At 43.3% G+C, this 26842-nt stretch overlaps 3 protein-coding genes and 2 non-coding genes across 10 annotated transcripts; 2 read left to right on the plus strand and 3 right to left on the minus strand.

Annotated features, from left to right (window-relative positions):
• Nucleotides 1–2136: 2136 nt before the first annotated feature.
• On the minus strand, nt 2137–5518 carry LOC119277810 (transcription initiation factor TFIID subunit 9-like). 2 transcript variants are annotated; one of them, XR_005137324.1, is made up of 3 exons: nt 5198–5518; nt 2672–3124; nt 2137–2362 (listed from the first exon to the last, which is right to left on the minus strand). XR_005137324.1 is itself a non-coding variant. In XM_037559129.1 (2 exons), exons 1-2 carry the CDS (start codon nt 5507–5509, stop codon nt 2777–2779), a joined length of 660 nt encoding a protein of 219 aa, XP_037415026.1. In that variant the 5' UTR covers nt 5510–5518; the 3' UTR covers nt 2523–2776. The 2 variants fall into 2 exon arrangements, 1 of the variants encoding a protein (XP_037415026.1); XM_037559129.1 differs by lacking the exon at nt 2137–2362 and having other exon boundaries at nt 2523–3124.
• TRNAK-CUU lies at nt 2214–2286 on the minus strand. The gene has a single exon. It is a non-coding gene; the product is annotated as a tRNA-Lys (tRNA).
• Nucleotides 5519–5590: 72 nt separating the features above from the next.
• Nucleotides 5591–5672, plus strand: TRNAS-GCU. Its single transcript has one exon. It is a non-coding gene; the product is annotated as a tRNA-Ser (tRNA).
• Nucleotides 5673–13808: 8136 nt separating this feature from the next.
• LOC119277811 (F-box protein At5g03100-like) lies at nt 13809–16738 on the plus strand. Of its 4 annotated transcripts, none has more exons than XM_037559131.1 (5): nt 13809–14124; nt 14220–14353; nt 14508–15404; nt 15493–15648; nt 15898–16738. In XM_037559131.1, exons 2-5 carry the CDS (start codon nt 14282–14284, stop codon nt 16213–16215), a joined length of 1443 nt encoding a protein of 480 aa, XP_037415028.1. In that variant the 5' UTR covers nt 13809–14124; nt 14220–14281; the 3' UTR covers nt 16216–16738. The 4 variants fall into 4 exon arrangements, with proteins under 4 accessions (XP_037415028.1, XP_037415027.1, XP_037415029.1 ...); XM_037559130.1 differs by having other exon boundaries at nt 14225–14353; XM_037559132.1 differs by lacking the exon at nt 13809–14124 and having other exon boundaries at nt 14262–14367.
• Nucleotides 16739–16838: 100 nt separating this feature from the next.
• Nucleotides 16839–19774, minus strand: LOC119277813 (U-box domain-containing protein 4-like). 2 transcript variants are annotated; one of them, XM_037559134.1, is made up of 3 exons: nt 19604–19774; nt 17219–18686; nt 16839–17134 (listed from the first exon to the last, which is right to left on the minus strand). In XM_037559134.1, exons 2-3 carry the CDS (start codon nt 18485–18487, stop codon nt 17075–17077), a joined length of 1329 nt encoding a protein of 442 aa, XP_037415031.1. In that variant the 5' UTR covers nt 18488–18686; nt 19604–19774; the 3' UTR covers nt 16839–17074. The 2 variants fall into 2 exon arrangements, with proteins under 2 accessions (XP_037415031.1, XP_037415032.1); XM_037559135.1 differs by having other exon boundaries at nt 17219–18689.
• Nucleotides 19775–26842: the final 7068 nt, after the last annotated feature.

The raw sequence follows: 26842 nt of genomic DNA on the forward strand, positions 1-26842 counted from the left end.
TTGCGTTGAAAATACTTATATTACGAATTACGTAAAGAAAAGAAAGCAAATAGAAGATGATGAGAATACTAATGAAAAGGAAGAGACTTCCCAATATCCTCCTATTATTTCTTATGATAAATCAGGTAATGAGGAGGAGCTTTCTATTCAACCAATCTCATCTATAAGGAGCTCAAAGAAGAAGGTTGAACCCACACACAATGTGAAAAGGAAAAGAAGGAGCAACAAAGGTAAAAAGGTATCTCTCTCGAATGATGTTGCTCCTACTACTCATTGTGATGATGATAATTGCTATACTATTGGTGCTATCCATACTATTAATGATGAGAGTGATTATGCTTATGATATGAAAAGGCCCAAGCTTGGGGAAGCTATGTTTGGTGAGGATGGCATATTTGAGAATATATTTGCTGAAATTAATGTTTGTCCCAAGCTTGGGGATGCTACGTTTAATGAAGATGATATTTTTTGCCTCCCAAGTTTTGATATGCAAAGTTGTTATGATGATATCATGCCTCTTACCTATGATGATTATATTGATGAAAGTGGGTTTGGAAGAGTGTCAACTTTAGGAAGTAGTGATCCCACTATTTTGGAGGATGTTGAATCTTATTGTGATGAATATGAAAGTGGATTTGGAAGAGTGTCAACTTTATTTAGTGATGATTCCACTATCTTGGAAGAGGTTTCAATCGATTATGATGAGAACGAAGTTGCTACTTATGATGATTATTGTGATGAAGCTTATGCTATAAAAAAGTAGTGATGATTATATTTATAAAACTTGTCATGATTATGATTACCCTTTTTCTGAACATTACTCTTTTAATGTGGAAACAATTTTTAGTGTTCAAGTCTATTATGATACTCCCACTATTCATGAGAAGAAATTTCCTTATGTGGAGAGTAGTAAAGTTTCTATGCTTGTAGATCATGAAAAGAATGTTTTATGTGCTGGTTATATTATTGAATTCATTCATGATGCTATTGAAAATTATTATGAGGGAGGAACATATGCTTGTAGGAATTGCAATAATATCAAGTTTCCTCTCTATGTGCTTAAAATCTTGAAGTTATGCTTGTTTGCCTTCCTATGCTAGTTGATTATTGTTCCCATAAGTTGTTTGCTCACAAAATCCCTATGCATAGGAAGTGGGTTAGGCTTAAATGTGCTAGTCATATGCTTCATGATGACCATCTAGTGACGACTACAAGAAATGGAGCGAGCCGAAGACGTGTCGCCGTCATCGCCCCTGCCTCGTTGGAGCCGGACAAACATTGTTGTACTAGAAAGTCGGGAAGTCGTCATGCTAAGGCCCCATAGGACCAACGCACTAGAGCAGCAACCGCCGCCGATGAAGAGAAGCGTAGATCGAAAGGATCCAACCTACAGACACGCGGACATAGACGAACAAAGACCGGATCCCGTCGGATCCACCGAAGACAAATGCCGACCGAATCCCACGAGATCCATCAGAGACAAACCTCCACACGCCTTTCGACGACGCTTGAAACATCATCGGGACGGGGCTAGGCGGGGAGGACCTTATTCCATCTTCAAGAAGCCGCCACCGCCTCGTCTTATTGAGTATGGCAAAAACCTTAACAAAACTCAGAAAAGCATCTAAAAACGAAGCCCTCCCACCGGCAAGGGTCGGGATCCACCGCGCCTCCATGGTCCAGCGGCGGCACCAGCGGTGCCGGCGGGAGGCAAGAAAACCCTAGATGAGAGTTCGCACGAAAACCGATGCAATGATGTGTTTGAATCTAAAATTTTGGCAATCAGAGAAAGGGTTAATGCTGGCCTTGCAATGGACTGTTTGGAAGAGGTCAAGTACGCTTTGTTGATAAAAAAAAGAGATGAAAGAGAGCTTGTCCCGTAGTTCTTGTGTATTACTCATATACACCGTACTTAGAATTTTTCTAGTCATGGTTTGGCAGATCCCAAGTTCGGACTGCTGTGGTTCTAAAAAAAAAGAAGTTCGGACTGCTGTGTGGCTTGGGTCAGGTCCGGAACTATTTTGGAAAAAAAGAAAAGAAACTATTCTAACGCAACTTGAGCAATGGCAAGTTCCTGCGTACAAAATACAAGCTGATGCTGCAAATAAATTGGAGCGTCTTGGTTTTAGACAGTGGCCACCCATCAGATTCATGCACTACATGCAACAAATTGATTCCTGGAGAGTACAAAAAAAAACAAGAAAAAAGGTGGTCGCCCACCGTGGGGCTCGAACCCACGACCACAAGGTTAAGAGCCTTGCGCTCTACCAACTGAGCTAGACGGGCTGTTTGTTTTTCATCTGATTTCTCAGTAACTGATCCATGCTCCACGCACAGAGGGTGCCAGTCCATCCTACTCCCCCTAGCAAAAAAGAAGCAAACACTGATATAAAATGACAAAAATAGGAAGTACAGATTTATCTCTATATCGATCCAAAAAAAAGATTTCTTTCTATATTGTACACTTAGTTTGTTTGGTCCTCATTTTAACCAACCAAATATGTGCCACATGCCACCAAAAGTATAATAGGAACACAGTCGCAATAGAAACACCGATTTAGCATTCAGAAACAACGACGGGGGAGCTCAAGTTCGACAAGATATACAAAATCAATAAGTTGACAATAATGGACAGAAATTAATTAACCAGAGGTGCACTGCTGCGACTTACACTACTTGCAAGGCTGCTCCCTTTCCTCAACAATCAGCATTTTTTCATGGTGAAATAGGAGGGCGCTAGCCAGAAAGGGCAGTCCCAGCCAGCTACACAAGCAAGTTAGCCCATGTTCAACTGATCAATTGTCACTAGAGGACGCTTTGCAGCCGCGGCAGCCACCGCGTTCAGTTGGAAAGAAACCCTCTGGCTCTGGCTCTGAGGCTGATGTTGCTCGCTGCCCCTCTGATCCTGCAAATAGTTTGAACTAGGATTGGCAGGGATTGTGTCGGTTCCCTCGTTGTCATCTTCTATTTCTTCAGTCTGAGTTGGTGGCTTCAGTGTGGGTAGGAGCTGGTAGTTTTCACTCAACAGTGTGTCCTGCTCAGGTGGCAGAGGAATCGAGCCAGGTGGAGCAATAGACTTGGGCAGCGGGATCTTGTTCCGGCTGCGTGCCAATTCAAGTAGAACCTGTGACATCAGCAAATTGATTTGTCATCCACCTATATGCATACAAAGTACTTTGTGTCAGCTTGAATTTCCAGGGATCTGATAAAACATAAAACAAGTTCGAACCAGCCTCTCTGCATTGCACTTCGCAGGGGTAAGACCAGGTTCCTATAATCCCTCCCCAGACCCCACCTTGTGTGGGAGCTTCTATGCACTGCGTCTGTCCTTTTTTGATAAAACATAAAACAAGCATAACTGCATGAGTTGCTCATAGCCTTTATCCACGCAAGATCTTCTTTAGCTGCACCTAGCAGCTAACACGCAAGTGAGTACACTTGTGCATGGCCCTCAATCTCTAATATCTTTGTACTACCTAGTATGATTCATCAAAATTTTAGGTATATCTTCAGATGCCAGCCACGTACACATTAAGAATCATACCCTGTTTGTTTCTTCTTGTTATGAAGTCATTCCCAAAAACTGTTTTCTATTACGGAATGTTATGTGGGGGATTCTGAGGAAGCCCACAGGCCATAGCAACCAGACCTGAGTTGGAATACGCTAAGAGTTCTACTATTAACGAAAGGATATTTTGCTCCCTAAGTTAAGAGTCGTTTCAATAGAAACATCAGCAGTCTTGTTCTGCAGCAGTTTGAGTATGTACCCGTCCAGGACACTAGTCTTGAGTCGCCTATATAAAGGTCCCCTAGCTGCAGCGACCGATGCAAGTTATCAATAAAGAAGTCTTCGCTAATCACTATTCCCCACTGCCCCGTTACCTTTCTGATCTGCGCTGACTACCTCGTCAACTCTCTAGCACCTTCTGGCCACAGGAATTCCTTCCGGTCTAGAGGTTATAACAAATGCTCTCCCTTATATGTTATTATTTGATTTGACCCATCCCATGAAGAGTGTTTAAATCCAACGATAAGACATAATATATCTAGAGTAAAGCAAACTAATAAGGAAACCAAGTATTCTTGTTGTTTCCAATTCCAACAGTAAGACAGCTGGTGCAGTACCAGCAGCATATCTGCACTAACAGAAGAGGGTATTTATTTCTTGCTTGCTTCTCTTCTCAAAGGTTACATTATGTATACGGAAGTACTAGTGGCACATGATTCCTAGATTTTGGACCCTTCAGCAGATAAGCATTCAACCTTCCAAATAAGGCATGGGTTCAGCTGAACATTCCTAACAACACATGGACTAAATTGAACGCCAATCTTCTGCCACTGGACTTTCCTTCTATCTTCTGCTACTAGCACCACCCAGGGATTTACCTGTCGGCACTCCCTGATTACCCACCAAACTGGCAAAAGTTCAGTCGGTTCCAACCTCCTAAGGCTGCGTTCGGTTGACAGGGGTTTGAGGGGGGTTTGGCAGGGATTGAAGGGGATTTCCAATCCCCATAACCGAACAAAGCCTAAAGGATAAAGGAGTCATCTTGGTCCTCATGGTAGGGTGCTAGAGTACTGTACTAATTGAGAAGTTGAGAATTTGAGGATGAATCTGGGTTCAATTCCCACATTCCCTCCTATGCATTCCTTATAATTTCAGTATAAAGCTGACTGATATGTTGGTCCCTCGGACGGCTACAGGTGTAGATAAAACGACATTTTGTTAGCTGAAGGATTCGAAACCGAATCTCTTCGTTGCAGATGGTGGCTTCTAACCACCATGGCTGAAGCTTTGATTGATGTGTTCTTATTGAATAATGCTTTCTATTAATAAATCCACCCTTATTTGAAATTTAAATTTTCCCAATAAATATCTCTCAGCCAAGAACCAGCAATTAACTGAAATCTCAACAGCGCACACCATTTCTTGTATGGAGATTGTTTCTTCCGTGACACATCTGCACATCCTCTACTATTCTTACTATTTCCCCAACTGGAGTCCACAACATTACTCCGTCTGAATCTGATATGTTCATAGGAGATTGTTTCGTCATTCAGCAATTGAAGAAGGTAGCAGCAGAGCTGTTGCGCGTCGTGCACCAGGTCGTAGGATGAAGCTACGGAACCTAGTAAATTTCGGAATCTAGCGAAGATAATATACTGGTTTTTTTGGTGAGATTGGTAGTACTCTTACCTCGCGGGGCGGCGGCTGGGAGAAGGAGAAGTTGACCTTGGCCTGGATGGCGAGGCGGACGTCGTCGGCGTCGAGCTGGGGCTTGGCTGCGTGGTCGGCGTAGACCTGGGCGTCGCCGAGCACGTCCCCGACGTAGCGGTAGGCCAGGTCCAGGAACTGGTGCACGACGCACGGCTCGTACTCGCCCTCGCCGAGCCCCATCGACCGGAGGAGCTCCCGCACCACGCGCGCGTCGCGAGGCTCGTCCGGGACGGAGGTTCCTCCCGCCGCCGTCGCGGACGGAAGCGATGGCCGCACGCCGCCGCTGTCCATGCTGGTGGGGGTTTCGGGGAACGAATCAGGGTTAGATGTTGTACTTTTTAAAAGATGGAAGGTTGCATTGCTGTCAATAAAGACGCTTTGGCCGAGTGGTTAAGGCGTGTGCCTGCTAAGTACGTGGGGTTTCCCCGCGAGAGTTCGAATCTCTTACGCGTCGTCAGTTTTTTTTCATTTTTTTCTCTGTCTTATTTAATCCTACTTCATTTTTCTGTCTGTCTTATTTCTATCTGCTCTATTTTCTCTGTGTCTTATTTATCTATTTTTCGCGAAAGTTTTTTCCTTCACTCCCAGGCATGGATTTTGTTAAGGGACATTCATATTTATGCCTCTAACTCGAACCCACTACTCGAAATTACCCTAACATTTTGATGTGCTCAAATTTGCCCCTAGAAAACATTTTAGGTCTGATAATGCTTATTTCCAAGCCTTAGCTAACCATAGACATAGGAAGAACCATCTGTCTGAGTTGATAGGTCCTTCTGGACCGATGACATCCACTGCAGACATGTTGGAAGTGGCTACTGATTTCTACAAAAACTTGTTTGCGTATGAACCTAAGCCTGATTTGCATTTGGGGAATGGTTTTTGGTCTGAGGCAGAAATGATTAGTTAGGAAGTTCGGAAAGACCTGGAGAGATCCTTTTCTGAGGATGAGATCAAAGAGGCAATTATGAGTTCGAATCTCTTACGCGTCGTCAGTTTTTTTCATTTTTTTCTCTGTCTTATTTAATCCTACTTCATTTTTCTGTCTGTCTTATTTCTATCTGCTCTATTTTCTCTGTGTCTTATTTATCTATTTTTCGCGAAAGTTTTTTCCTTCACTCCCAGGCATGGATTTTGTTAAGGGACATTCACATTTATGCCTCTAACTCGAACCCACTACTCGAAATTACCCTAACATTTTGATGTGCTCAAATTTGCCCCTAGAAAACATTTTAGGTCTGATAATGCTTATTTCCAAGCCTTACCTAACCATAGACATAGGAAGAACCATCTGTCTGAGTTGATAGGTCCTTCTGGACCGATGACATCCACTGCAGACATGTTGGAAGTGGCTACTGATTTCTACAAAAACTTGTTTGCGTATGAACCTAAGCCTGATTTGCATTTGGGGAATGGTTTTTGGTCTGAGGCAGAAATGATTAGTTAGGAAGTTCGGAGAGACCTGGAGAGATCCTTTTCTGAGGATGAGATCAAAGAGGCAATTATGAGCTCGTATGCCAGTGGGGCCCCTGGCCCTGATGGCTTATCTTTTCTCTTTTATCAAAACTTCTGGGACCTTATTAAGGGTGACTTTATGTGGATGGTCAGAGATTTTGAGAATGGGGTGTTGGACATTTATAAGCTCAACTATGCCATCATCACTCTCATTCCTAAGATTCCCCTGGCCAGAGAGATGAAGAATTTCAGACCTATTAGTCTTAGCAATTGTGCTGTGAAGATATTCTCTAAAGCCATGAATACTAGGGCTTCCCCTATCTGTGATAAACTCATTTTCCATAACCAGACTGCTTTTATAAAAGGGAGTTTCATATTAGAAAGCGTGGTTATGGCCCATGAAGTGATTCATGAGGTTCATAGATCTAATTCTAGTGGGCTGATACTTAAACTGGATTATGAGAAAGCCTATGATAGGGTCAGCTGGGATTTCTTGGAAGAAATGCTTCTTTCTAGAGGCTTTGGGGTTAAGTGGGTCGGTTGGGTGCTTAGCACCTTGCAGCGTGGGACGTTTCAAGTTAGGATTAATGACACTAACGGGCCACACTTTGTTGGTGGGAAAGGGTTGAAGCAAGGTGACCCTCACTCCCCATTGGTCTTTAACCTGGTGGTCGATGTCTTTTCAAAAATGTTAGGGAAAGCTGTTAATAACGGTTTGATTGGTGGGCTTCTCCCACATGCCATCCCTGGTGGAGTAGTTAGTTTACAATATGCTGATGATACCATTCTATTCATCCAGGAGTCTGTGGAGTATGCAAAAAATTTGAAATGGATTCTGACTTATTTTGAGAAGCTTTCTGGCTTAAAAATTAATTTTCATAAAAGTGATTTGCATACCATTCATGTATGTGAGTAAATGTCTAGAGAGTTTGCTCAATTTTTTTGTTGCCAATTTGGTGACTTTCCCTTCAAATATCTGGGTGTGCCCCTTCATTTTAAAAAGCTGAGAAGGGAAGACCTGCAACCTATCATTGATAGGATTATTAAAAACATTGCTGGTTGGCTGGGCAAACTGTTATCTTATAAAGGCAAACTGATTCTATTGACTACTTGTATTGCCAGTATTCCCTCTTATCTCATGGCGGTGATGAAATTCCCAAAGTGGGCTATTGACATGATCACTTCCCAAATGTCTCACTTTTTTTGGGGCAATGTAGGTGAGGTCCACAAGTACCACCTAGCTAATTGGGGCCTTGTGGCCAGAAGAAAAGAATTTGGTGGCTTGGGTGTCCCCAACTTAAAGGAATTTAATATGGCTCTCCTGGCCTCATGGGGAAAAAGATTTTATGATGGGAGAGAGGGGGACTGGAAAAAACTTCTCTGCTTTAAGTATGCTACCAATAAACCTAATATTTTTCATGCTAAACCTGCCTCGGGGTCTCCTTTTTGGAAAAGCATTTCCTGGGCTTTTGCTGCTGCCAAAATCTTTTAGAAATGGAGTCCTGGGAATGGGGATAATATTGCCTTTTGGCATGATAATTGGGCTGGGGGATGCTCCTTGAAAACTGTTTTTTGGGATTTATTTGATATTTGTCATCAGCAGGATGCTACTTTGTCCCAGGTTTGGGATGGGGTGAACCTGTGTCTTACCTTCAGAAGATGTGTGGATGAGGCTACGATGCACAAATGGGGTTTGTTGGTTGACCTGGTGAAACAAACTACCCTTTCAGGTCACTAGACAGTCCCATCTGGGACCTAGAATCAAATGGGCAATACTTTGTTAAATCATTCTATAAACTGATTAACTTTGGTGGGATACCTTCTGAGATTAGAGATTTTATTTGGAAAATCAAAGTCCCTCCAAATATCCATGTCTTCTTATGGCTGATGTTCAATAATAAAAGCCTAACTAGAGACAATTTGGCCAAAAGGAGACATGTAGAGGACAAAACTTGTGTTTTCTGTTCTGAACCGGAATCTATCCAACACCTTTTGTTTGATTGCATTGTTGCGTCTAACGTATGGGTTGTGGTTGCCGAAGCACTTGACATCATTCCTCCTGTTTCTTTTATATCATTGACTTCCTTCTGGAAGAGGAAAAAACAATGTGAAGCTATAAATATTGTTACATCTGCTACCTTGTGGTGCTTATGGCGTTTGCGCAATGGTTTTGTGTTCCAGGGGAAAAGATGGTGAGATATACGCTGTGTGCTGGGTCAGGTGGCGGCGATAATCAGGCAATGGAAAATCCTATCTTCAGAGGCCCAGGGTGCTCCAATTCTCCAGTGCTTAAGGCTTTTGGAGCGTCGAAGAGGGGAACTGCTTAGAATTGCTTGGGTCTACCTGTCGTGAGTGATTTATCACCTTCTAGTTCCTATGTAAGAGTGATACTCCTATGGAGAGATGTAATAGGGAGATAGCTTAAAACCCTGTTGTTTGTTCTGTGGCAGCTACTTTTGGTTGTCATCGAGAGCTGTTTAACAGTCTGGTTATGTCGTTGCCTTGGCTTAATAAAAAGTTGGGGCGGGGGGCGACCCCTTTCTTTCAAAAAAAACATTTTAGGTCGCAAGAATGCCCTTTCATCTGGTCAAAGTTGTTTTGCCCTTTCATAACAAATTCATATGAACTCAGAAGAATACAAAATAAGATATCAAAATGTTCATAAAAATATCACCTACACGCGCATGTCATTTACACATAGGTGATGAATGTAAATGACATGTGCGTGTAGGTGATAAACGTAAATGACATGCGCGTGTAGGTGATATTTTATGAACATTTTCATATTGTATTTGTATTTTTCTAAGTTCATATGAATTTTTAAAGTTTTGGTCAAACAAGATTGACAAGCTGGAAGGGCATTCTGGATTTCTGGGGGACCTAAAATGCTTTTTATGGACAAATTTGAGCACATCAAAAAATTATGGGTAAATCTAGGAGTAGACGCAACTTAGGGGCATAAATGTAAATGTTCCTTTGTTTTGAATTCATTTCTCTGGCTTATTTATCTATACTCAAGTTTTTTTTACTCTTTTTTCTCTTTCTTATTTCATTCTACTCCACTTTTCTCTCTGTTCTATCTACTCCATTTTCTCTCTGTCTTATTTTTTTCATGAACGGATATTTTACCCCAAGGCATCAACATTTTTTATTCTCTGGCTTATTTCTCTATACTCAAGTTTTTTTACTCCAAGATTGACTCATGATGATGTGTTCGTATGTTTTGTTATAGCTACTTGCTGGTACTATAACATGTCTTTCTTGTTAGAATTTAGCAATCATTTTAGTGGTGGGCTAAAACATCATACAATATGTTTCCTCCATAAGAAAATATTATTTCCTCTGTTTTTATTTACTCCCATATTAGAGTTGACTAAACTCAAACTTTCTAAAATTTGACCAAGTTTATAGAAAAGAATATAATTATTTACCATAACAAATCTATATGATGTGGAAGTACATTCAATAATGAATCTAATGGTGTTGATTTGTTATTGTATATTTTAATATTTTTATCTATAAACTTTGTCAAATTTACAAAGTCTGATTTGACCGACGAGTAAATAAAAACGGAGGGAGTGTAATATTACAAGCCCATACTCCAAGGTAAATATTTTTAATTTAATTTCCTGGCTTATATCTCTATACTCAAGTTTTTTTTAACTCCAATTGATTTGTGCCGATGAGCAGGCGGCAGGGGTTGGTTTGGACGGGGCGACTTGTAGGAGTGGGAAGAGCAACGAGGGAAAGTTCGCTCCCATCAAGCTCGGGTTGGTTTTCGCTATACACAAAAACGGAGGTTGATATTCTATATATGCGGTTTTTTTTAAAAGGAAAGGTAGATCATGATCTACCTTATGCATTCAAAACGGGCGAGGCCCGGCTGGTTAGAACCAGATTACATGAAGGTGGCGTAAGCGCTGCGACAGTGCAGCTAGCCGTCACCAAGCCTAAAAAGAGGTAGAAAAAGGGGTATGGAAAAGAGCAGCAAAATTACACAGCTTAATCCTATCCTCATTGTTATTCGCACGATTACTCCACAGGCGCAGCAGGTCTGCAATCGTGCTCAACACCTTGCCAGCGGACCATCGTGTGTGCTGGAAGACCTGCTCGTTCCTGGCAGACCAGAGAGACACGGCGCAGGCTGCAAAAACAATATGCCAGAGGTTGCCATATGCAGGGGGTTCCGTGGCGAGTAAAAAAACCTGGAGATCATTGGAGCTTCTTGCCTTGTCTTGCACGCCTGCCCGCTCCCAAACAGCATCAGCAAGCCTGCATCTGAGGATGATATGGCTACTGTTTTCGGTTGCAGGGCACAGGTCGCAGCCATTGTGTGTTGTGATTGACGTCCAGCCTTTTTTGAGAATATTATCTCTTGTGTTCAGTCTACCTCGTAGAGCCAGCCAAAGAAAGACCCGATGTCTGTTGGGTATCAAAGTGTCCCATATCTTTGGAGCAGCTGGGCAAAGGATCCCCCTGAACGTGAGCAGCTCATAGAAGAATGCAGTGGTGACCTTTCCAGATTTCATACAAGGGTTTCTCTGATCTGTTTCAGTGTGAGAAAGAGATGGATGCACTCCAACTAGAATCGTCAGTAAGGCCTCCATTTCTCTTGTGGCTGTCATAGTTAAATTCGGATGTAGCTTGAGGTTCCATTGTCCATCAGTGAACTGCGAGGCAACAATGCAATAAGGCGATTGTGCAAAGGTGAAGAGAATTGGGAAAGAGAATTTCAGCCTTCCACAGTCCAACCACCAGTCGTGCCAGAAGGAGATTCTGGATCCATTTCCCAAGGTACATCTCGTTGATTCTATGACTGTCTTGATGGCTGATGCCAGGCAACTCCAGGTAGCAGTGTCTCTATGATGTTTATCCATGGGCATGGTATGCTGACAGTGTTGCTGAGCGAACCAGTCATAGCACGGTATTCCACTTGATTGCAGAACGTTGTATGCAAGTTTGCATATCATGGCAAAGTTATGAGCCCTGAGGTCCCTAATTCCCAAGCCGCCATTGGCCTTTGGCAAAGTAACATAGTCCCAGGCAACAAGACACTGTCCACCAGATGCTTTATTCTTGCCTTGCCATAAGAAGCCTCTGAGTATTTGTTCTAGCCTGTCCAAGGATTGTTTCGGCCAGTGGAAGCATGCCATGAAGTAGTTTGGTATAGTGGCCAAAACAGAGTTTATAAGTGTGAGCCTCACACCCCAAGAGAGGAAGGTGGCTAGCCAACCAGACAGTCGTTTGTCAACCCTGTGGATCACCGGCATGAGCAGGCCGTGGGTGATCTTGTTTGTGGAGAGGGGCAGACCCAAGTAGGTGCAGGGGAAAGAGGATATCTGGCATTGCAGTAAGTCCTGAACTCTGCGGCAGGTGTCGTCGTCCATGTTTATGGGGACGAAGGTACTTTTGTTGAAATTGATGTGTAGCCCCGTGAAATCAGAGAAACTGTTGAGTATCCGTTTGATAACTGAGGCTTGTTCATACGTACCCTTTAGGAGGATCAAGGTGTCATCTGCGTACTGCAGCACAGGGAAGGGCGCATGTGCCGCAAGTGGGTGTTCAAGGGTGCCCAGTTGGTGCTCCGCGATGCATAATCTCTGTAGAAGATCGGCCACAAGAATGAACAGGTATGGCGACAAGGCGTCTCCTTGTCGTAATCCACATTTCAGCTTGATCTGTTCTCCGAGCGCACCATTGATCATAACTCTTGAGGAACTCGAAGATAGTATAGAGCTGATCCATCCCAGCCATCTGTCTCCGCATCCCCTTGCAGCAAGGATTTTGAAAAGGGCCTCCCAACTGACGTTGTCAAATGCTTTTCTGAAATCAAGCTTAAGGACAATCATGGGCATATGTCTCTTCTTCGCTTGCTGTACAAGTTCAGCTGCTAACAAGAAGTTTTCGATAATGCTTCGTCCAGGGAGGAATCCGGATTGCAGCGGGTGCACCAAAGACGGGATTAAGGGCTGAAGCCTGTTTGCAAGGACTTTTGAACCTAGCTTTGGCAGGCTGTGAACGAGTGAAATAGGTCGGAAATCCTTTATCTCAACAGGTGTTTCCTTTTTTGGTATAAGCACAATGTGTGCTGTATTCACTCCTTGTAGGTCAGCGCCATTTAGATAAAACTCCTGGAAGAAATGGAGAAGATCTTCCTTGAGCACCCCCTTGAAAGCCTTATAGAACTCATTAGTGTACCCATCCGGTCCAGGGCTCCTGTGGTTCGGTGACTTGTCAATGGCTTTGACAATTTCGCCCCATGAAAATGGTACTTTCAGGGCGTCTAAGTTGGTTTTCTCATATATCCTATGAACATCGACAGTTGGGAGGGAGATCACTTGCTGCCCAAAAACGGTGGTAAAATAGTCCGTTGCTATGGCCAGCTTGTTTTGGTCATCAAAGAATTCAACATTGTCCTTTTTGAGCATCCTGATCCTGTTCTTCCGATGGTGACAATTTGCGGCCGCGTGGAAGAAGCTGCGTCATGAGCACAAAGCGAATATATGCGGTTTGGGAGGCAGGTTTGCGGTTTATTGCAAAATAAAATTACAATACAATCGGTTTTACGGTGTCTGACTTGGACGCTTATTTTTTTTTTGCCCCAAACACTACAACAATAATTATTTTTATAGTACGTTTTTTTAGGTATGTGCTAGAGTTTCTCTAAGCCAAACAACGCCTCATGATATGAATACAACCGACGTTGCATCGCAGCACATCGTAGCCGTTGCGGTTGCACGTCTAGTTTGGTTATCTTTGATTGTGCTTGCTCGAGAAGCTTGCAATGCATCAGCTCACCTCCCAGGGCATCGATGCCTTACCGATCGACAGTCACAGAGTTTTTGTAGCTGGCATGAAAATGTAAATACCGCCCATAAAAGTAGAAGAGAGACCGTGTTTTTAAGGTAGTTTTGTCCCAAAATATTGCCAGACGATGATAATCAATCTATCACGTGTATGTAAATCAAAGCCCATACAGCCCTGATAGATACTTATAATTTTATAAGAATTAAGAATTTAATAGTAGCTATTTTTTCCATTCAAGAAAAATATATACTTGAGTAGCTATTTTTTGGCGGTTAAGAGAATATTTTTTCAGGGGTTATTATGAACCCTCCTCGAATAGGTCTAGGGCTTCTGCTGGGGCCTGGCTTCCGGTCCATCCCCACCCGGCGCAAGATCGGCGAGGGGAGCCTCTGCCGAGCGCGGCGGCGCTGCGAAATTTCTAAACTGAGTCGGCCGGCCAGACGGCCTCGTTAACTTCCTAGCCTCCCTGGAGACGAAGCGGAGCCGTGACCGTATCCAAACTGGTCGGGGGTGGGGGGCATATAATCTCCCCCTCCGAAGACAGGGAAGGCGTCGATTTGGTTCACCAAATCGCCAAGCTACGACTCCTTCCGCAGCCTCGCGCTGGGCTCCGCCGCCACCCGGCCGGCACCACTCAGCAACAGGTAAGATTACAGGCGACTGAGAATTTTGGGATGCAACTACAGTAGTGAATGTCAGTTTCAGCATGACTGGGTTATTACTGAACATGATTTATCAGTTTAGTCTGCAGCAGCTCATGCGAAAAATTGTCTAGCAGACGCCCTGCAAAAGAAGACAGCTATGATGTTGTCCTCGGACAAATGTACTGCTAAAAGAAGCAAATCCGAGCCTGTGATCCATAGTCTCCCGGAGGTAGGTCCAAGGACGTAAGTTCTGAATTAATCCGAAAATATCTTTTAGTGTCCTCATCTAGTTTTTTTTTTTTCAAACATCCAGGGCATTCAGGCTAGTATCATGATTCTTCTAACTGGTAGGAGTACTGAATTTTATATCTGTCCTCATCCAGGGTATTATGCATGACATAGTATCAAGGCTGACACTGAAGGATGCCGTGAGGGCCAGTTTGGTGTCGACAAGCTGGAGACGGCTGTGGACATTTCATTCCAATTTATGCTTTGACAGTCCCACTATCCTGAACCGCGAGTATGGCACCCTTAGCAGGAGCAGCAGCAGGAGGGGTAGAAGAAGACGCAGGTTCATCAGGCGTGTCAATGCCATCCTGGAATCCCACAGCGGTACAGGGGTGAGAAGATTCGATGTCACGTTTGCTCTTGATGCGAGGCACACGGAACATCTGGATCGATGGCTCAAGTTCGCACTCGATTCCAGGGCGTCTGAGATTGCTGTTAATTTGCACCCTGTGTTCTACAGGGGTTCCGTGAGGTCATATGAATGGGAGGATGCATACACCTTGCCGTCTCATATGTTTAGCAGTCAAGGGGCATCTTACATCGAGTCACTTGAGCTCGTCTTTGCATCGTTGAAGCTACCCCGTGATTTCTATGGCCCTTTGAAGCTTAGAGTGTTGGATCTCCAATCTGTTCACGTGTCGGAAGGAGATCTCGAGCTGCTGTTGTCCAAGTGCAGTGCATTGGAGTGTTTGCGCCTGGGTCGTTGTTACCCAGTGCTTAATCTGAAAGTGCAGAAACCACTATGTCGGCTGCGTAATTTATCTGTCCGGGGATGCCAGCTGCAGGTTATGGAATTCAGTGCTCCGAATCTAGCAAAATTTGAGTATTCGGGTCAGGCCATACCCATTACACTCAGTGAATCCATGAAGCCAACAGAAGCTACTGTGACGCTGTTGGGATATGACGATACTCTTGAACATGTCTTCACCGAACTTCCAAAGACCCTGTCTCGCGTGGAGACACTATCTGTGAATGCTTGCATAAACACCGAGGTACTGTGCCGACCAGCGTGATGCATGTTTCATTTCCATGTATGTAAAAAGGGTATGCCATGTAAATATCGTTTTGTTGACCCTGTAGGTGGTTGGATTTTCAAATTGCCTGATGAAGTTTACTCATCTCATAAAACTGGAGGTGACTGTAAGTATTCTTGGGGACTCAAGAATCAGAAATGGGATTCTTCGTTTAGTGAGTCTTCTAGAGGTGGCCCCTCTTCTGCAAAGGCTCGAGTTAAATGTAAGTGTCCCTCTTCCTGTGATGCATGTCTCCTGTTTATCTTTTGAGGCAAACGATATCTGCTTAGTGCTTGTTGCATTTAATTCGCCCTGGTTTGCACTGCAATTGCAACTGCTTATACTAGATTAGACTACATGGAACTGTAAGTCGGATTGTTAAAGTTGATTTAAATGGAGGATATCTCTTAAGTTTCAGTCTCCAATGCTGGTTGTGTTGTTATCTAACATTCGACAAACCTTATACTTTCAGATGCTTCCACATGTGTCGGTTGGGGTATCCAACGAGCCTGAATCTTACTGGCATTTTCAGCCATGCGCGCACCGTCATCTTGAGCAGTTCGAGGTTTCAGGGTTTATCGGTCTAAGAGGTCAGCTTGAGGTGGTATTGTGCATCCTTGACAACGCAGTGGCTCTCAGGCGGATGTCCATAGAACCGAGGGTGACGGCATATGATCGTGTCTTTGGACACTGGGCGGGGTTTGAGCATAATATAGGAAAAGGTAGGGCATGTGCCTTGGCCTTTTTTTCTCCTGAAGACTATCCCGGCGTGCAGATTGAGATCTTCTGAGGGACCTTGGGTGTTTTTGGCTTCAGCTGTTGTATGCCTGAAGGAGTGAAGGGGAACAAATAGGCAAGCGTGAGCCCCAGCCAGCACAGCACCTGTAATCAAACCATACCAAACCATGACAAAACCAACTTCATTTGCAATCAAATAGCACCTGTAAACACTAAACAGTACCAACCAAACTTGTCGGCTACACGATTTACTAAGGCACTAGAAGGACCATTTGAAAAATCTTTCTGAACCTGCTCAATGATCTACACTAGATGGATTTGCAATGAGCATGTAGACAGAATCACAATGAGCATGTAGACATACCACATCAAAACAATCAATGCATAACCAAAAGATTGACAGAATCACAATGAGCATGTAGACATACATTTGTTGTCTGAGACCTGGAATAAAAGGGTTAACGCCGGGCACTAACTACTGATTTCAATTCAATCAAAGAGTGTTAGTACATATGATGCCCTAACCTACGGTCACAAGATCAGGCACATCAGAGCTAGTACCTCTCAAGTCTAGACAGAGAAGAGAAAGCATGCAGGCGATAAATCAGAGTCTGAATCAGCTAATAGCATGTACGTAACAAAATCTCAGCGAAACAGATACCAATAGACAAGCTGTAAAAATTAAACCCCAAAAATACACCATCTCAACAACAACAACAACGACCGGTCACAAACATCCCAACTAATCCACCATTAGCATGAGATGCTGAGCACAATCTTAATTTCCTATAAACAGTACATATCGTCAGTCAACAACAATAACCACCATCTGAGGAATCCGGGGAAATGCTTGATGTACACTATAGAAGTTCCCATGTCTATAGCTGATGTATATCACAGGATCATCATCATCATCTCCTTCCCGAGTTCCCATGTCTTTGGTTGCGGAAGTAGCTGAGAAGAGCCTGCGCCTGCAACAAATTCAAATGCTTAGCAAGACGATTTTGTAACTATTTTTCTTCTAGTTGTATAGTTTGATATAGGAAGTGGCAAACCTTTTCTCTTGCGCGCGGCGTTCCTGACTGTGACAGTGCAACTAAAGGGGGCACGGCACTCTCTTGAAGAACCATGCTGCAAAATCTGTTGCTGTTTGTGCATAGCTGAAGCAATGCCGCGGCAGCATTTTCCTTTGCTTTCGCTGAACCCAGTTCGACAACTTCAACAAGGGCTGGAATACCACGCGCCTGCCCAATCGCAGTCCTCCCTTCTGGTATCGTAGCAAGATTTGCCAAGACAGCTACAGCTTTATCGACCATTCCAGCAGCAGGGTCCATAAGGTCAACTAGGTGCCTCAGAGCATCAGCTTGCACAATTCGACCCTTGTTCTCATGAAGTATGGACAAATTAAACAATGCAGTTACCGCATCTTTCTTTCCTCGTGGGTTCCCATTTCCCAGCAAGTCAACGAGAGGCTTTACGGCGCCAGATCGTCCAATCCTTGCTCTGTTATCTTCAATAAATGAGAGACTGAACAAAGTAACTGCTGAGTTCTCTTTAGCTTCAGGGTTTCCTGTTTCCAGGACATGGACGAGAGGATCAATAGCATCTGCATTCACGATGGCAATCTTATTGATATCACTAAGTGACAAATTGAGGAGGGCTGTCACTGCATTTTCTTGGATTTTGGCATCGGGTGAATGAAGAAGGCCAACCAGCAAGTTTATAGCCCCACAATTAGCAATGACAATCCTGTTCTCCATGTTGTGTTTAGCTAGAAGGCGAATCTCTGATGTTGCTGATCTCTGACCTTCTATGGAATCGCTTCCCAAATCATTGATTAGCCCGCGTACCTGATTCTCAATGGCAGAGAAATCACCCCGGGCATCAATGGATGTCGACGATATTATTCTGGGGAATCCCCTGTCAGATGTTTGCCGCCGAACAAATGGCCCTTCCAAGCAGACATCACCCAATCTTGGCAGGATTACATTCTCCCTTTGAGGGGCAGAAGAGACAGAAAGCCCCCGGTCAGCAACCTCTCCAGACGCATCACCACTGTAATTTGTCCTATCACTTGGTACCCGTATCATCCCATTGTCAATGTCAACCTCCCTATCAATCTGACCGGTATTAGGAAGACTACCATTAACCGAAGAGCTGACTAGAAGAACCTGTGAATCACTGTCAAAATGAGATGCTTGAGATGCTTCCTCCGTTGATTGTTCCGAAGTTTGTTCATCAGAACCAGCATGTCTTTCTTCCAAACTAGACTCTCTTGCTTCAGAGCTTGCAAGAGATAGCCTTGCTAGCAGAGCCATTTGCATAGTCTAATTAAAGACTGATCGGTGGAAGCCTCACGACCAGGATGGTTCACATGTGCATCAGATTTCAGGATGGTTCACATGCTCTGTTCAATCTTCTCATATACAGGTCAGCTTCTGGGGACCAGGGAAGATTACCCTACCAAGTACCGACACTAGGATGTAGGAGACTGTTGCCTGTGGTGCTCAAATCTTGAAGGCTCTGCTGAAGGAAAGTTCAACTTCAAAGATTTCACAGGATCAAGGTAGCTTAATGTCATGTGACTCGAAGCAGTTAAATATCAAAGGCTCAAAGCTTGCATGGTGTAGTTAGGAATAAAATTTAAATGAGCTACTCAACTGCATGGGAACATGACCTGGTTGCCCAGTTCAATTAAGATGTAATCATCGACACCACGCTATCAAACGCAAACAGACCCACCATAGCACGCGTTACATGAGATGTTCCTACTTCACAGGGCAGAAATGGTAGCAGATTCTTGCGGGCGTCCATGGTGTCTAGAACTGTAACGATCATCGCCCAAAATTGATAAAAGAGGTACATCAATGCAACAAAAACTAGGTAGGGAGCTGGAGGTAGCTGCTCAATTGCGCGGGAACATGAGCTGGTTGCACGGTTCAGTTAAGAATGTAATCATATGAGCTACACCATCTGATGCAAACATGCCCCAGCATTGCAGACGTTGCATGAATGAAAGGATCCTATTTCACGGCACACGAAAGCATAACAGCAGTTTTTATATCACGGTGAATACGGGTGTCTACGACTGTAACGATCATGGCCAAAAATTGCTACTGTAAAAAAAATAGACATCAAGAATCCTGAACTTTCAACCAAAAGGCGTGCACGGCCCTGTATCTAAGATTGTTGATGAGCTCCGATCATGGAAAGAGGTTGCCCTCGGAGGGTAAATGTGGCTGCCTCCAGACTAACTAGTAACAACCGATCTATAAAGTAAATCCCCTGTCCCCATAATCTGTAATTAATCTATAACAGAGTCGTGAAGTGCAGGAAGCAGGGGCTGATGAATATGATGTGCCGGATGCGCACCGGCGTGCCCAGAAATTGCGGAGATCAGTAGGGTTTAGACTAGCCACCGGATGAAAACAAGATCATACCTCACAAACCAATGACCGAAGGTTGCGGAAGGGGCGGAGACCGCGGAAACGCGATGCTGCGGTGAGAGGAAACGGGATAGGCGATGGGCACGAGGGGCGTGAGAGGCGGGGGTGCTGGGGGCGGGGGCGTGGTACGGGATTGAGGCGTCGGCGGTGGCTGGCGCTGAGGTACGGCACAACGGCAGCACTAGGACACAGGCGGAGGTAGACCAGAGAGGAGAAGATTTTGCCGCGTTGGTTTGGGTTGGTGGTAGCTGGTCGGTCAGCCGGGGGAAAGACGAAGGAAATGCACGGGAAAGGAGTTAATTGCACGGAAGTATCATAATTGAGGCATTACATGCGGATTGGTACCACTTTTGTTAATTTTTACATGCAAGTCTGGGGCCAGTTGTTACAAAAAGGTCTAAACCATGTATAAAAATGTATTAACGGTGTATCTAACCGGCAGGGCCCGGCTGTCAGGTGTTGACGTGGCATATTTTTTACAAAATACTCCCTTACTTTGTAAGTAATCCCATAAATACCCAATTATTTTACAGAAAATGGGCTCGTATGAGAGGCCTTTTTTTTGGTTCGTAATTTTACATTACCGAAGCGGACTTGTTTGAAATTTTCCGTTGGCTTAAACAAATATATAGAACAACTAAAAATTTGAAGACGGCAGGATTCGAACCGGCGACGGACCGTGCAGCAGCGACCCGCGCTAGCCACAACGCCAACTTAGGGCATAACTCAGATACCAGGCGAAACGCTTTTTATAGTAGATCCGTCACGCTGGGCCGGCGATTGGCCCATCTAGTCTGCGCGCGCTGAGTTACTGTTTTTTTAAATTATGATATTAGTAAATATATATTATTTGGAATTGCATATTAGTGCTATCAAGTGTCAAGCACCAAACTAGAACACACATATCTCCCAAATTTTATGTGTCTGCACTCAGGACCACAACCATTTACAATTATTGTGTATCCTCAGTATATTATTCAAATACACAACTATCAAATAAATTATATGCTCAGCACACAATTTCTTATTTGAGTTACCCGTATATTGATTGTATTTTTTAAAGGCACATTTACTTTAAAAATTGACAACATGTATTAAAAATAAATGTATAATCATAATAAATTTTAGAAATGCATTCAAACGGTTCAACTTTTATTACAAAATCGACGTGTTTCTTGAAATGCAAGAATGATTTTATACAATAATTTTTTAACACATGTTGAACATTTTTTTGAAATACATATAATTCACAATGTATTAAGCAAATATTCACCATAATGCTCTTGAAACTCATCGTGTATTAAGAAAAATTTCACCATAAATTAAGAAATTGTTTAATGATAATATTCTTGAAAATCATCGTGTATTAAGAAAATGTTCACCATAATTACGAAAAGTTCACCGCACATTATGCAAAAATGTCATCATATCTTAAGAAAACAAATTCAACCTATATTATAAAAATGTTAAATTTGCATTTAAAATTTGTTCAATGTATATTACCAAAAGTTCATTCCATTAAATAAATGTTCACCGTTTGTAAAGAAAAGTTCATCGTGCATTGAAAAATATTCACTATAAGCAGAAAAAGTGCTTAGCGTACAAATGTTCGTGCATAGTTGAAAACATGTTCATCATATACTGAAACCGATCATAAAATATGTTCAGTAAATATGTTAAAAATCCAGGAGAAAAACCAACCTACTGAATGAAAAAAGAAGAAAGAAAAACCTAAAAATAAGCCCAAACCAGAAACATAAATAAAGCATAATAAGTAAGAAAAATGAAACGTAAAGAAATCTGGGCAACGAATGAGCACCAACACGCGCGCCAGGTAAGTGCGGTAAAAAAAATTGAAGGCGGCCGGCCCATCGTTTTGCGGCTGGTATAAAGGAGACGACGCCTGCTGTCTGCCGCGAGCTCTGCTGTGGCGTCTTGGCTAGCGCGAGTCGCGGCTGGACTGCTGGTCGCGCGTTCGAAACCCCCCCGGGCGTCAATTTTCAGTTGTTTTGTTTTATTTATTCTTTCAAGCCGACGGAAATTTTCCAACGAGTCCGCTTCGGTAGTGTAAATTACGAACGAAAAAAAAGCCTCTGATAGAAGTTTTTTTTCCGCGAAATAATTGGGCATTTATGTGATTACGTATAAAGCAAGGGAGTTTTCTGCAAAAAATATGCCACGTCAGCACCTGACAGGTGGGCCCAGCCGGTCAGATACACCGTCAATACGTGGTTTAGACCTTTTTATAACGGCTGGCTTCAGACTTGGTACTAACATGTGAAAATTACCAAAAATGGTACCAATCCACATGCAATGCTCTAATTGTGGTACTTCTGTACAATTAACTCACGGGAAAGGGATGGAGTTCGGGTGTGGTGGACGAGTGAGCAGCGAAATCACCCATTGACCGTTTCAAACAAAAGAGACCACTATATTTTTTCTTTACACAAAAACGACGGTACGCATTGGCCGGCTGATATTTTACAAAAATCGGCCAGATCACGAGCCGTTGCATCCACCTCACGAGCGCACCATAGCCGTCCGATTCAGCCGACGAGTGTCTTTAATATGGGCCGCGCTTAGAGATATGCAAGATAAGTGCTTTGCAACATGAGCCATGTTATACTTGATGTTTTGCAATCAGATCTTTGCAACACTAGCCATGTTAAATGTGCCGATAATCGCCAGTGCCCTTCGTAGGGTGGCAAGTGTAGCTGTAAGTACCAGCCTGTGTTGGTAACCACTTGGAGAGGGGAATGTGAGTTTGCACAAGAGAGTTTGTTGAGGGGTTATGCATGGGAAGTAGATCATTTACTTAATTTCCTTGTTTGTTATATATATGATGGGAGTTAGTTCGAGAGTTACTGCAGTATGAAATTTTGCCCATGAATTAACAGGGTACCCCGTGGGAGGAAATTTTTGGGAATTGACTCCCTTAACTCCCATCCCCTTCCCACTTAAACTCCCATTCACTGTAATCAATCAGTGGACTTTTAACCTTCTCACCCCACAACTCCCGTTTTGATTTCTAATTCTCACGAACCAAACAAGCTGTAGAGGGAGTTTGCAAGGGGATTTTACCCCGGTTCAAGCCCTCATGGTTGAGGTAGCACCCTACTCCTCTTTGTTTTAGACTGATGTAGAAGCACCTTGTGCGAGGGGGTTACAAGAGGATGATGATGACTACCTAGGTGTATCTATAATAGAACAGATGTCTCGTGTTTCCCTTGGCCTCGGCTTATAAAGAGGATGGGAGCTAGGGTTTACAGGGTCCCTAATCGACCTGGTCGACGAAGGCTTCTTGGCTTCCATGCCAAAATCATGGTTCACCTTCGAGCCGGGCCCTGGACTGCCTGCTCAGAACAAAGCTACTGCCAGCCCCCCCTGGGCCTCGAGGCTAGCTGAATGTCGGGTTTCCCACATGATGGGCCATCCCCGGTGTATTGTACCGTGAGTAGGCCTCGAACTTGTTTGCAGTCTTGGAGTCTTGCTCCATCCAAAGCGAAATCTAGGCGGACTCCTTTCCAATTAGCGCTTGGTGCAGTCGGGCCTTTCATATCCTTGCCTCTTCGGGCTCGGGGACTGAGCGATCTACAGGAGCGTTTCACCGGGGCCACAGAGCTTCTGATCTTGGGATGTGTCACCTCGAGGCTTCACGACCATTCTGGCTTTGCCTTCGTAACTTTAGTGGCTTGCGTCTTCACGGCTTCGCGGCCTGTGTCTTCATGGCTTCGGTGTTCGGTGTCTTCATGGTCTGTATCCTCACGGTCTCGAATCGTCCCGTCCCTGGTGCGGCCGCCCCTAGGGGAGGGAGCCCCTCCTCCACGCCGGTCTCCTTCCCATGTGCCTATATATGTGAGGAGGGGCAACCCTCAAACAATTTAGTCCTTGAAGGTTGCTCTCTCTCTCCCCCCTCTCTCGGGGAAATTCTCTTCGCCGCAAGGCTGCTCCACACCTCCTCTAGGATCACGTAGTTATTCATTCTAAACGTCCGAGGCCATGCTATATTGTTGATTTCTTACGTGTGGATACTGGTACATGAATCGTTCTTTTGGTCTTCGAATGGGAGAAAAATCTCATGGTTGAGAGGTAGAACCTAGCTGCTAGAATCCGCATCAATTTTTAATACTTGATAAATATCTGATCTAACCACTTTGCGTCTTCATAATGATTATGAGTTTTATTCGTAGATACAATTTTTCCTACTATGTTTTCCAACAATGATCACCTTGCGGTGGTGCGAGGTTGCGGTTCCCTCTTCCACCCGGAGAGCTTGGTACCTGGAGAGCCTGGTAGATGGCAGACGCGTCTCGTAGAGGCATCTACAGCATCACATGAGCTCATACACACGGGAAGGCCTCCAATGTCCCCAACAAATCCAGAGTCTGGGGTCTCGGACACGGAGATAGTCCACGTGACAGTTGAGATGCATGAACCGGCACAGGATCACACCGTCTGCGGCGTGCTGGAGATGCCGCAGAAGACCCTACAGTAGGACCTCAACGGGCATCCCGAGCTCCTTCGCGATCATCTTTGCCATCGGTCGGAGTTCACGACTTGGGGATTGGGGCGTCGAAGGGTGAGGACAGGGGGCGGGGGATTTCTACTCCTAACTAGTGTTTTGCGATTTTGGATTTGGGAACAACAGCGAAGAAGAATATATATATCTGGAGATTTGCGGTTGTGCAGGACGGTCCAAAATCCAAACAAATTTGTGACCCGGGGTGAAATAAGATAAATAGTTTTATACCAAAATTTTATACTTGTTTTTATATTTTTATCATCCTACTATATTAAGGAATAATTTTTTATCATTTAGTTGGTATAGTTAACCACATAATTTAGTTGGTATAGTTAACTAATGTTATTTCTTATCAGTTGTAATGTATATCACATGTTAGTTTGTTTATACAAAATTTAAATTAAGTGATGTAACAAAATTTATCTTTGCATTATTTTTGTGACAATTCCACAAATTTTATAGTGCACACGTATATATTTGTATGTATGTACATATGGTCATGTATATATAATTTTGTTTCATTAAATATTATGCTAGAGGTTTCTAAAGAATAATATTCAACTAATATCTTCCTAGTGACTTTTAGTGTATTATTAGGTGTGCATATTTATAGAAGCTTGTAGAGTACAAATTGTACCATCTACAAAAATGTTTTAATTTAGATTCGGTTATAAGTCCAACATATGCATGGTACTAAAATAACACCGATCATCGTTGAAAGTGAACACATTGCTAATTCAATGCTTACACACCATTTTTTATTTGGTAATGCTCATCTAGAAGTTTAGTTTGATCTGGTGTATACAAGTGGGCATGCTAGTTTCTAAAATAAAAGATTATGTACAAATTAATCGTAAAATATAGTTTACATAGATTTTAGTACAACTTATTGGACGTATATCGGAGATAGAGACTAGTAGGCTAACTAAGTCCTATCAGATTCATTGTTGTCTATCAGATTGATTGTTACTTTGTCGTGATGTAGATTTGCTTATCCAAAATTAGGATTTCATTTTACACATATGTAATAATCTTTTGGAGTTAATAGATTTTTTTGAGTTAACATTTTATTTTTGCAATTCAGGAGCTTTATTGATTACTTAGTTGTAATACATTTGCGGGTAATACAATCACGGAGAAAATTTGGAACAAAGTTGATCCAAAGACATCTCTCACGAACCTCACTAGCTTGATGAGCATAGAGATGGGCCGCCATATTGGCTTCCCTGCCAACAAAAGATATACTAAAACTAGCAAAGTTCCCGCATAGCTCCTTGACCTCCTGCATAAGACATGCAATATCAGCCCTTTCAAATGCTTGGGACTTCCACGAGTTGACAACTTGCAAAGTATTAGACTCGGTTTTGATCCGCTGCCGCTCGCTAACCGGACCGCATCACGAATTGCATATGCTTCCATCATTCTAGCAGAAGAGGCAAATTTATACCATCTGGCTTGTGCCCGAATAAGGTTCCCATTTGTACCACGGACAATACATTCGGCTCCCCCATGAGCTACAGCCTCCCATACTAAGTATCCATGTTCAATTTTATAACATTTACATCCGGTGGCTTCCAGCGAGCTTGCACCCGCGGACTACGCTTTTGTTATTCCTTCCCAATCTGTGATAAATCTACTACAATATCTATTGCCCACTGGATAGATTTTAGAATATTTTTTATTGAGTAAATATATAATAATGTAGTGGTTAGTATCATTCGCCCCCTCCCTTCTATGGGGCGGTCAACGTCTTTGCCCGGCCTATGGGTCAGTCCTGGATTGTGGCCAGTGGTGGCAAGTACGGCGAAGGAAAATAGTTTGGTTGGGGATGGCATTCATATTCCTGCCTTGAGGAGTCAAGGATACTTCTCATGGGGCGACGGTTGATAACTCATAAGTATAGGGGATCGAAACAGTTTTCGAGGGTAGAGTATTGAACCCAAATTTATAGATTCGACACAAAGGGAGCCAAAGGATATTTGCAAGTATTAGTAGCTGAGTTGTCAATTCAACCACTTCTGGAGATTAATTATCTGCAGTACAGTGATCAGTGGCAAAATAGTATGGTAATTTTGATAGTAGTAGCAACATCAATGATAATGGTAATAGTGATAGCAGTGATTTTGTAGCAAGTGGAATAGTAACGATAGAAGTAGTAACTTAGCAGAAACAATATGTAGGAAAATCGTAGGCATTGGACCGACGATTTGTTGGATGATATTCATCATGAGACAGTCATAATCTAGGGTGATACGACACTAGCTCCAGTTCATAAATATAATATAGGCATGTATTCCGTAAATAGTCATACATGCTTATGGAAAGAACTTGCATGCCATCTTTTGTCCTACCCTCCCGTGGCAGAGGGGTCCTATTGGAAACTAAGGGATATTAAGGCCTCCTTTTAATAGAAAACCGGAACAAAGTATTAGCACATGGTGAATACATGAACTCCTCAAACTACGGTCATCACCGGGAGTGGTCCCGACTATTGTCACTCCGGGGTTGCCGGATCATAACACGTAGTAGGTGACTATAACTTGCAAGATCGGATCTAGAACATAGATATAATGGTGATAACATAAATGGTTCAGATCTTAAATCATGGCACCCGGGCACAAAGTGACAAGCATTAAGTATGGCAAAGTCATATCAACATCAGTCCCAGAACACAATGGATACTAGGATCAAGCCCTAACAAAACTAACTCA

The sequence above is a fragment of the Triticum dicoccoides genome, chromosome 3B (assembly GCF_002162155.2).
Source record: "Triticum dicoccoides isolate Atlit2015 ecotype Zavitan chromosome 3B, WEW_v2.0, whole genome shotgun sequence".
NCBI classification, from domain to species: Eukaryota; Viridiplantae; Streptophyta; class Magnoliopsida; order Poales; family Poaceae; genus Triticum; species Triticum dicoccoides.

Bases quoted from the DNA above. Each gene is read 5' to 3' on its own strand.
- LOC119277810 (XM_037559129.1), bottom strand. From the start codon at position 5,509: ATGGACAGCGGCGGCGTGCGGCCATCGCTTCCGTCCGCGACGGCGGCG. The intron at 3,125-5,197 runs GTAAGAGTACTA...CTGATGTCACAG, and splicing joins CCCAGCCGCCGCCCCGCGAG to GTTCTACTTGAATTGGCACG.
- LOC119277811 (XM_037559131.1), top strand. From the start codon at position 14,282: ATGATGTTGTCCTCGGACAAATGTACTGCTAAAAGAAGCAAATCCGAG. The intron at 14,354-14,507 runs GTAGGTCCAAGG...GTCCTCATCCAG, and splicing joins TGATCCATAGTCTCCCGGAG to GGTATTATGCATGACATAGT. The intron at 15,649-15,897 runs GTAAGTGTCCCT...TTATACTTTCAG, and splicing joins TGCAAAGGCTCGAGTTAAAT to ATGCTTCCACATGTGTCGGT.
- LOC119277813 (XM_037559134.1), bottom strand. From the start codon at position 18,487: ATGCAAATGGCTCTGCTAGCAAGGCTATCTCTTGCAAGCTCTGAAGCA. The intron at 17,135-17,218 runs GTTTGCCACTTC...AATTTGTTGCAG, and splicing joins CGCCGCGCGCAAGAGAAAAG to GCGCAGGCTCTTCTCAGCTA.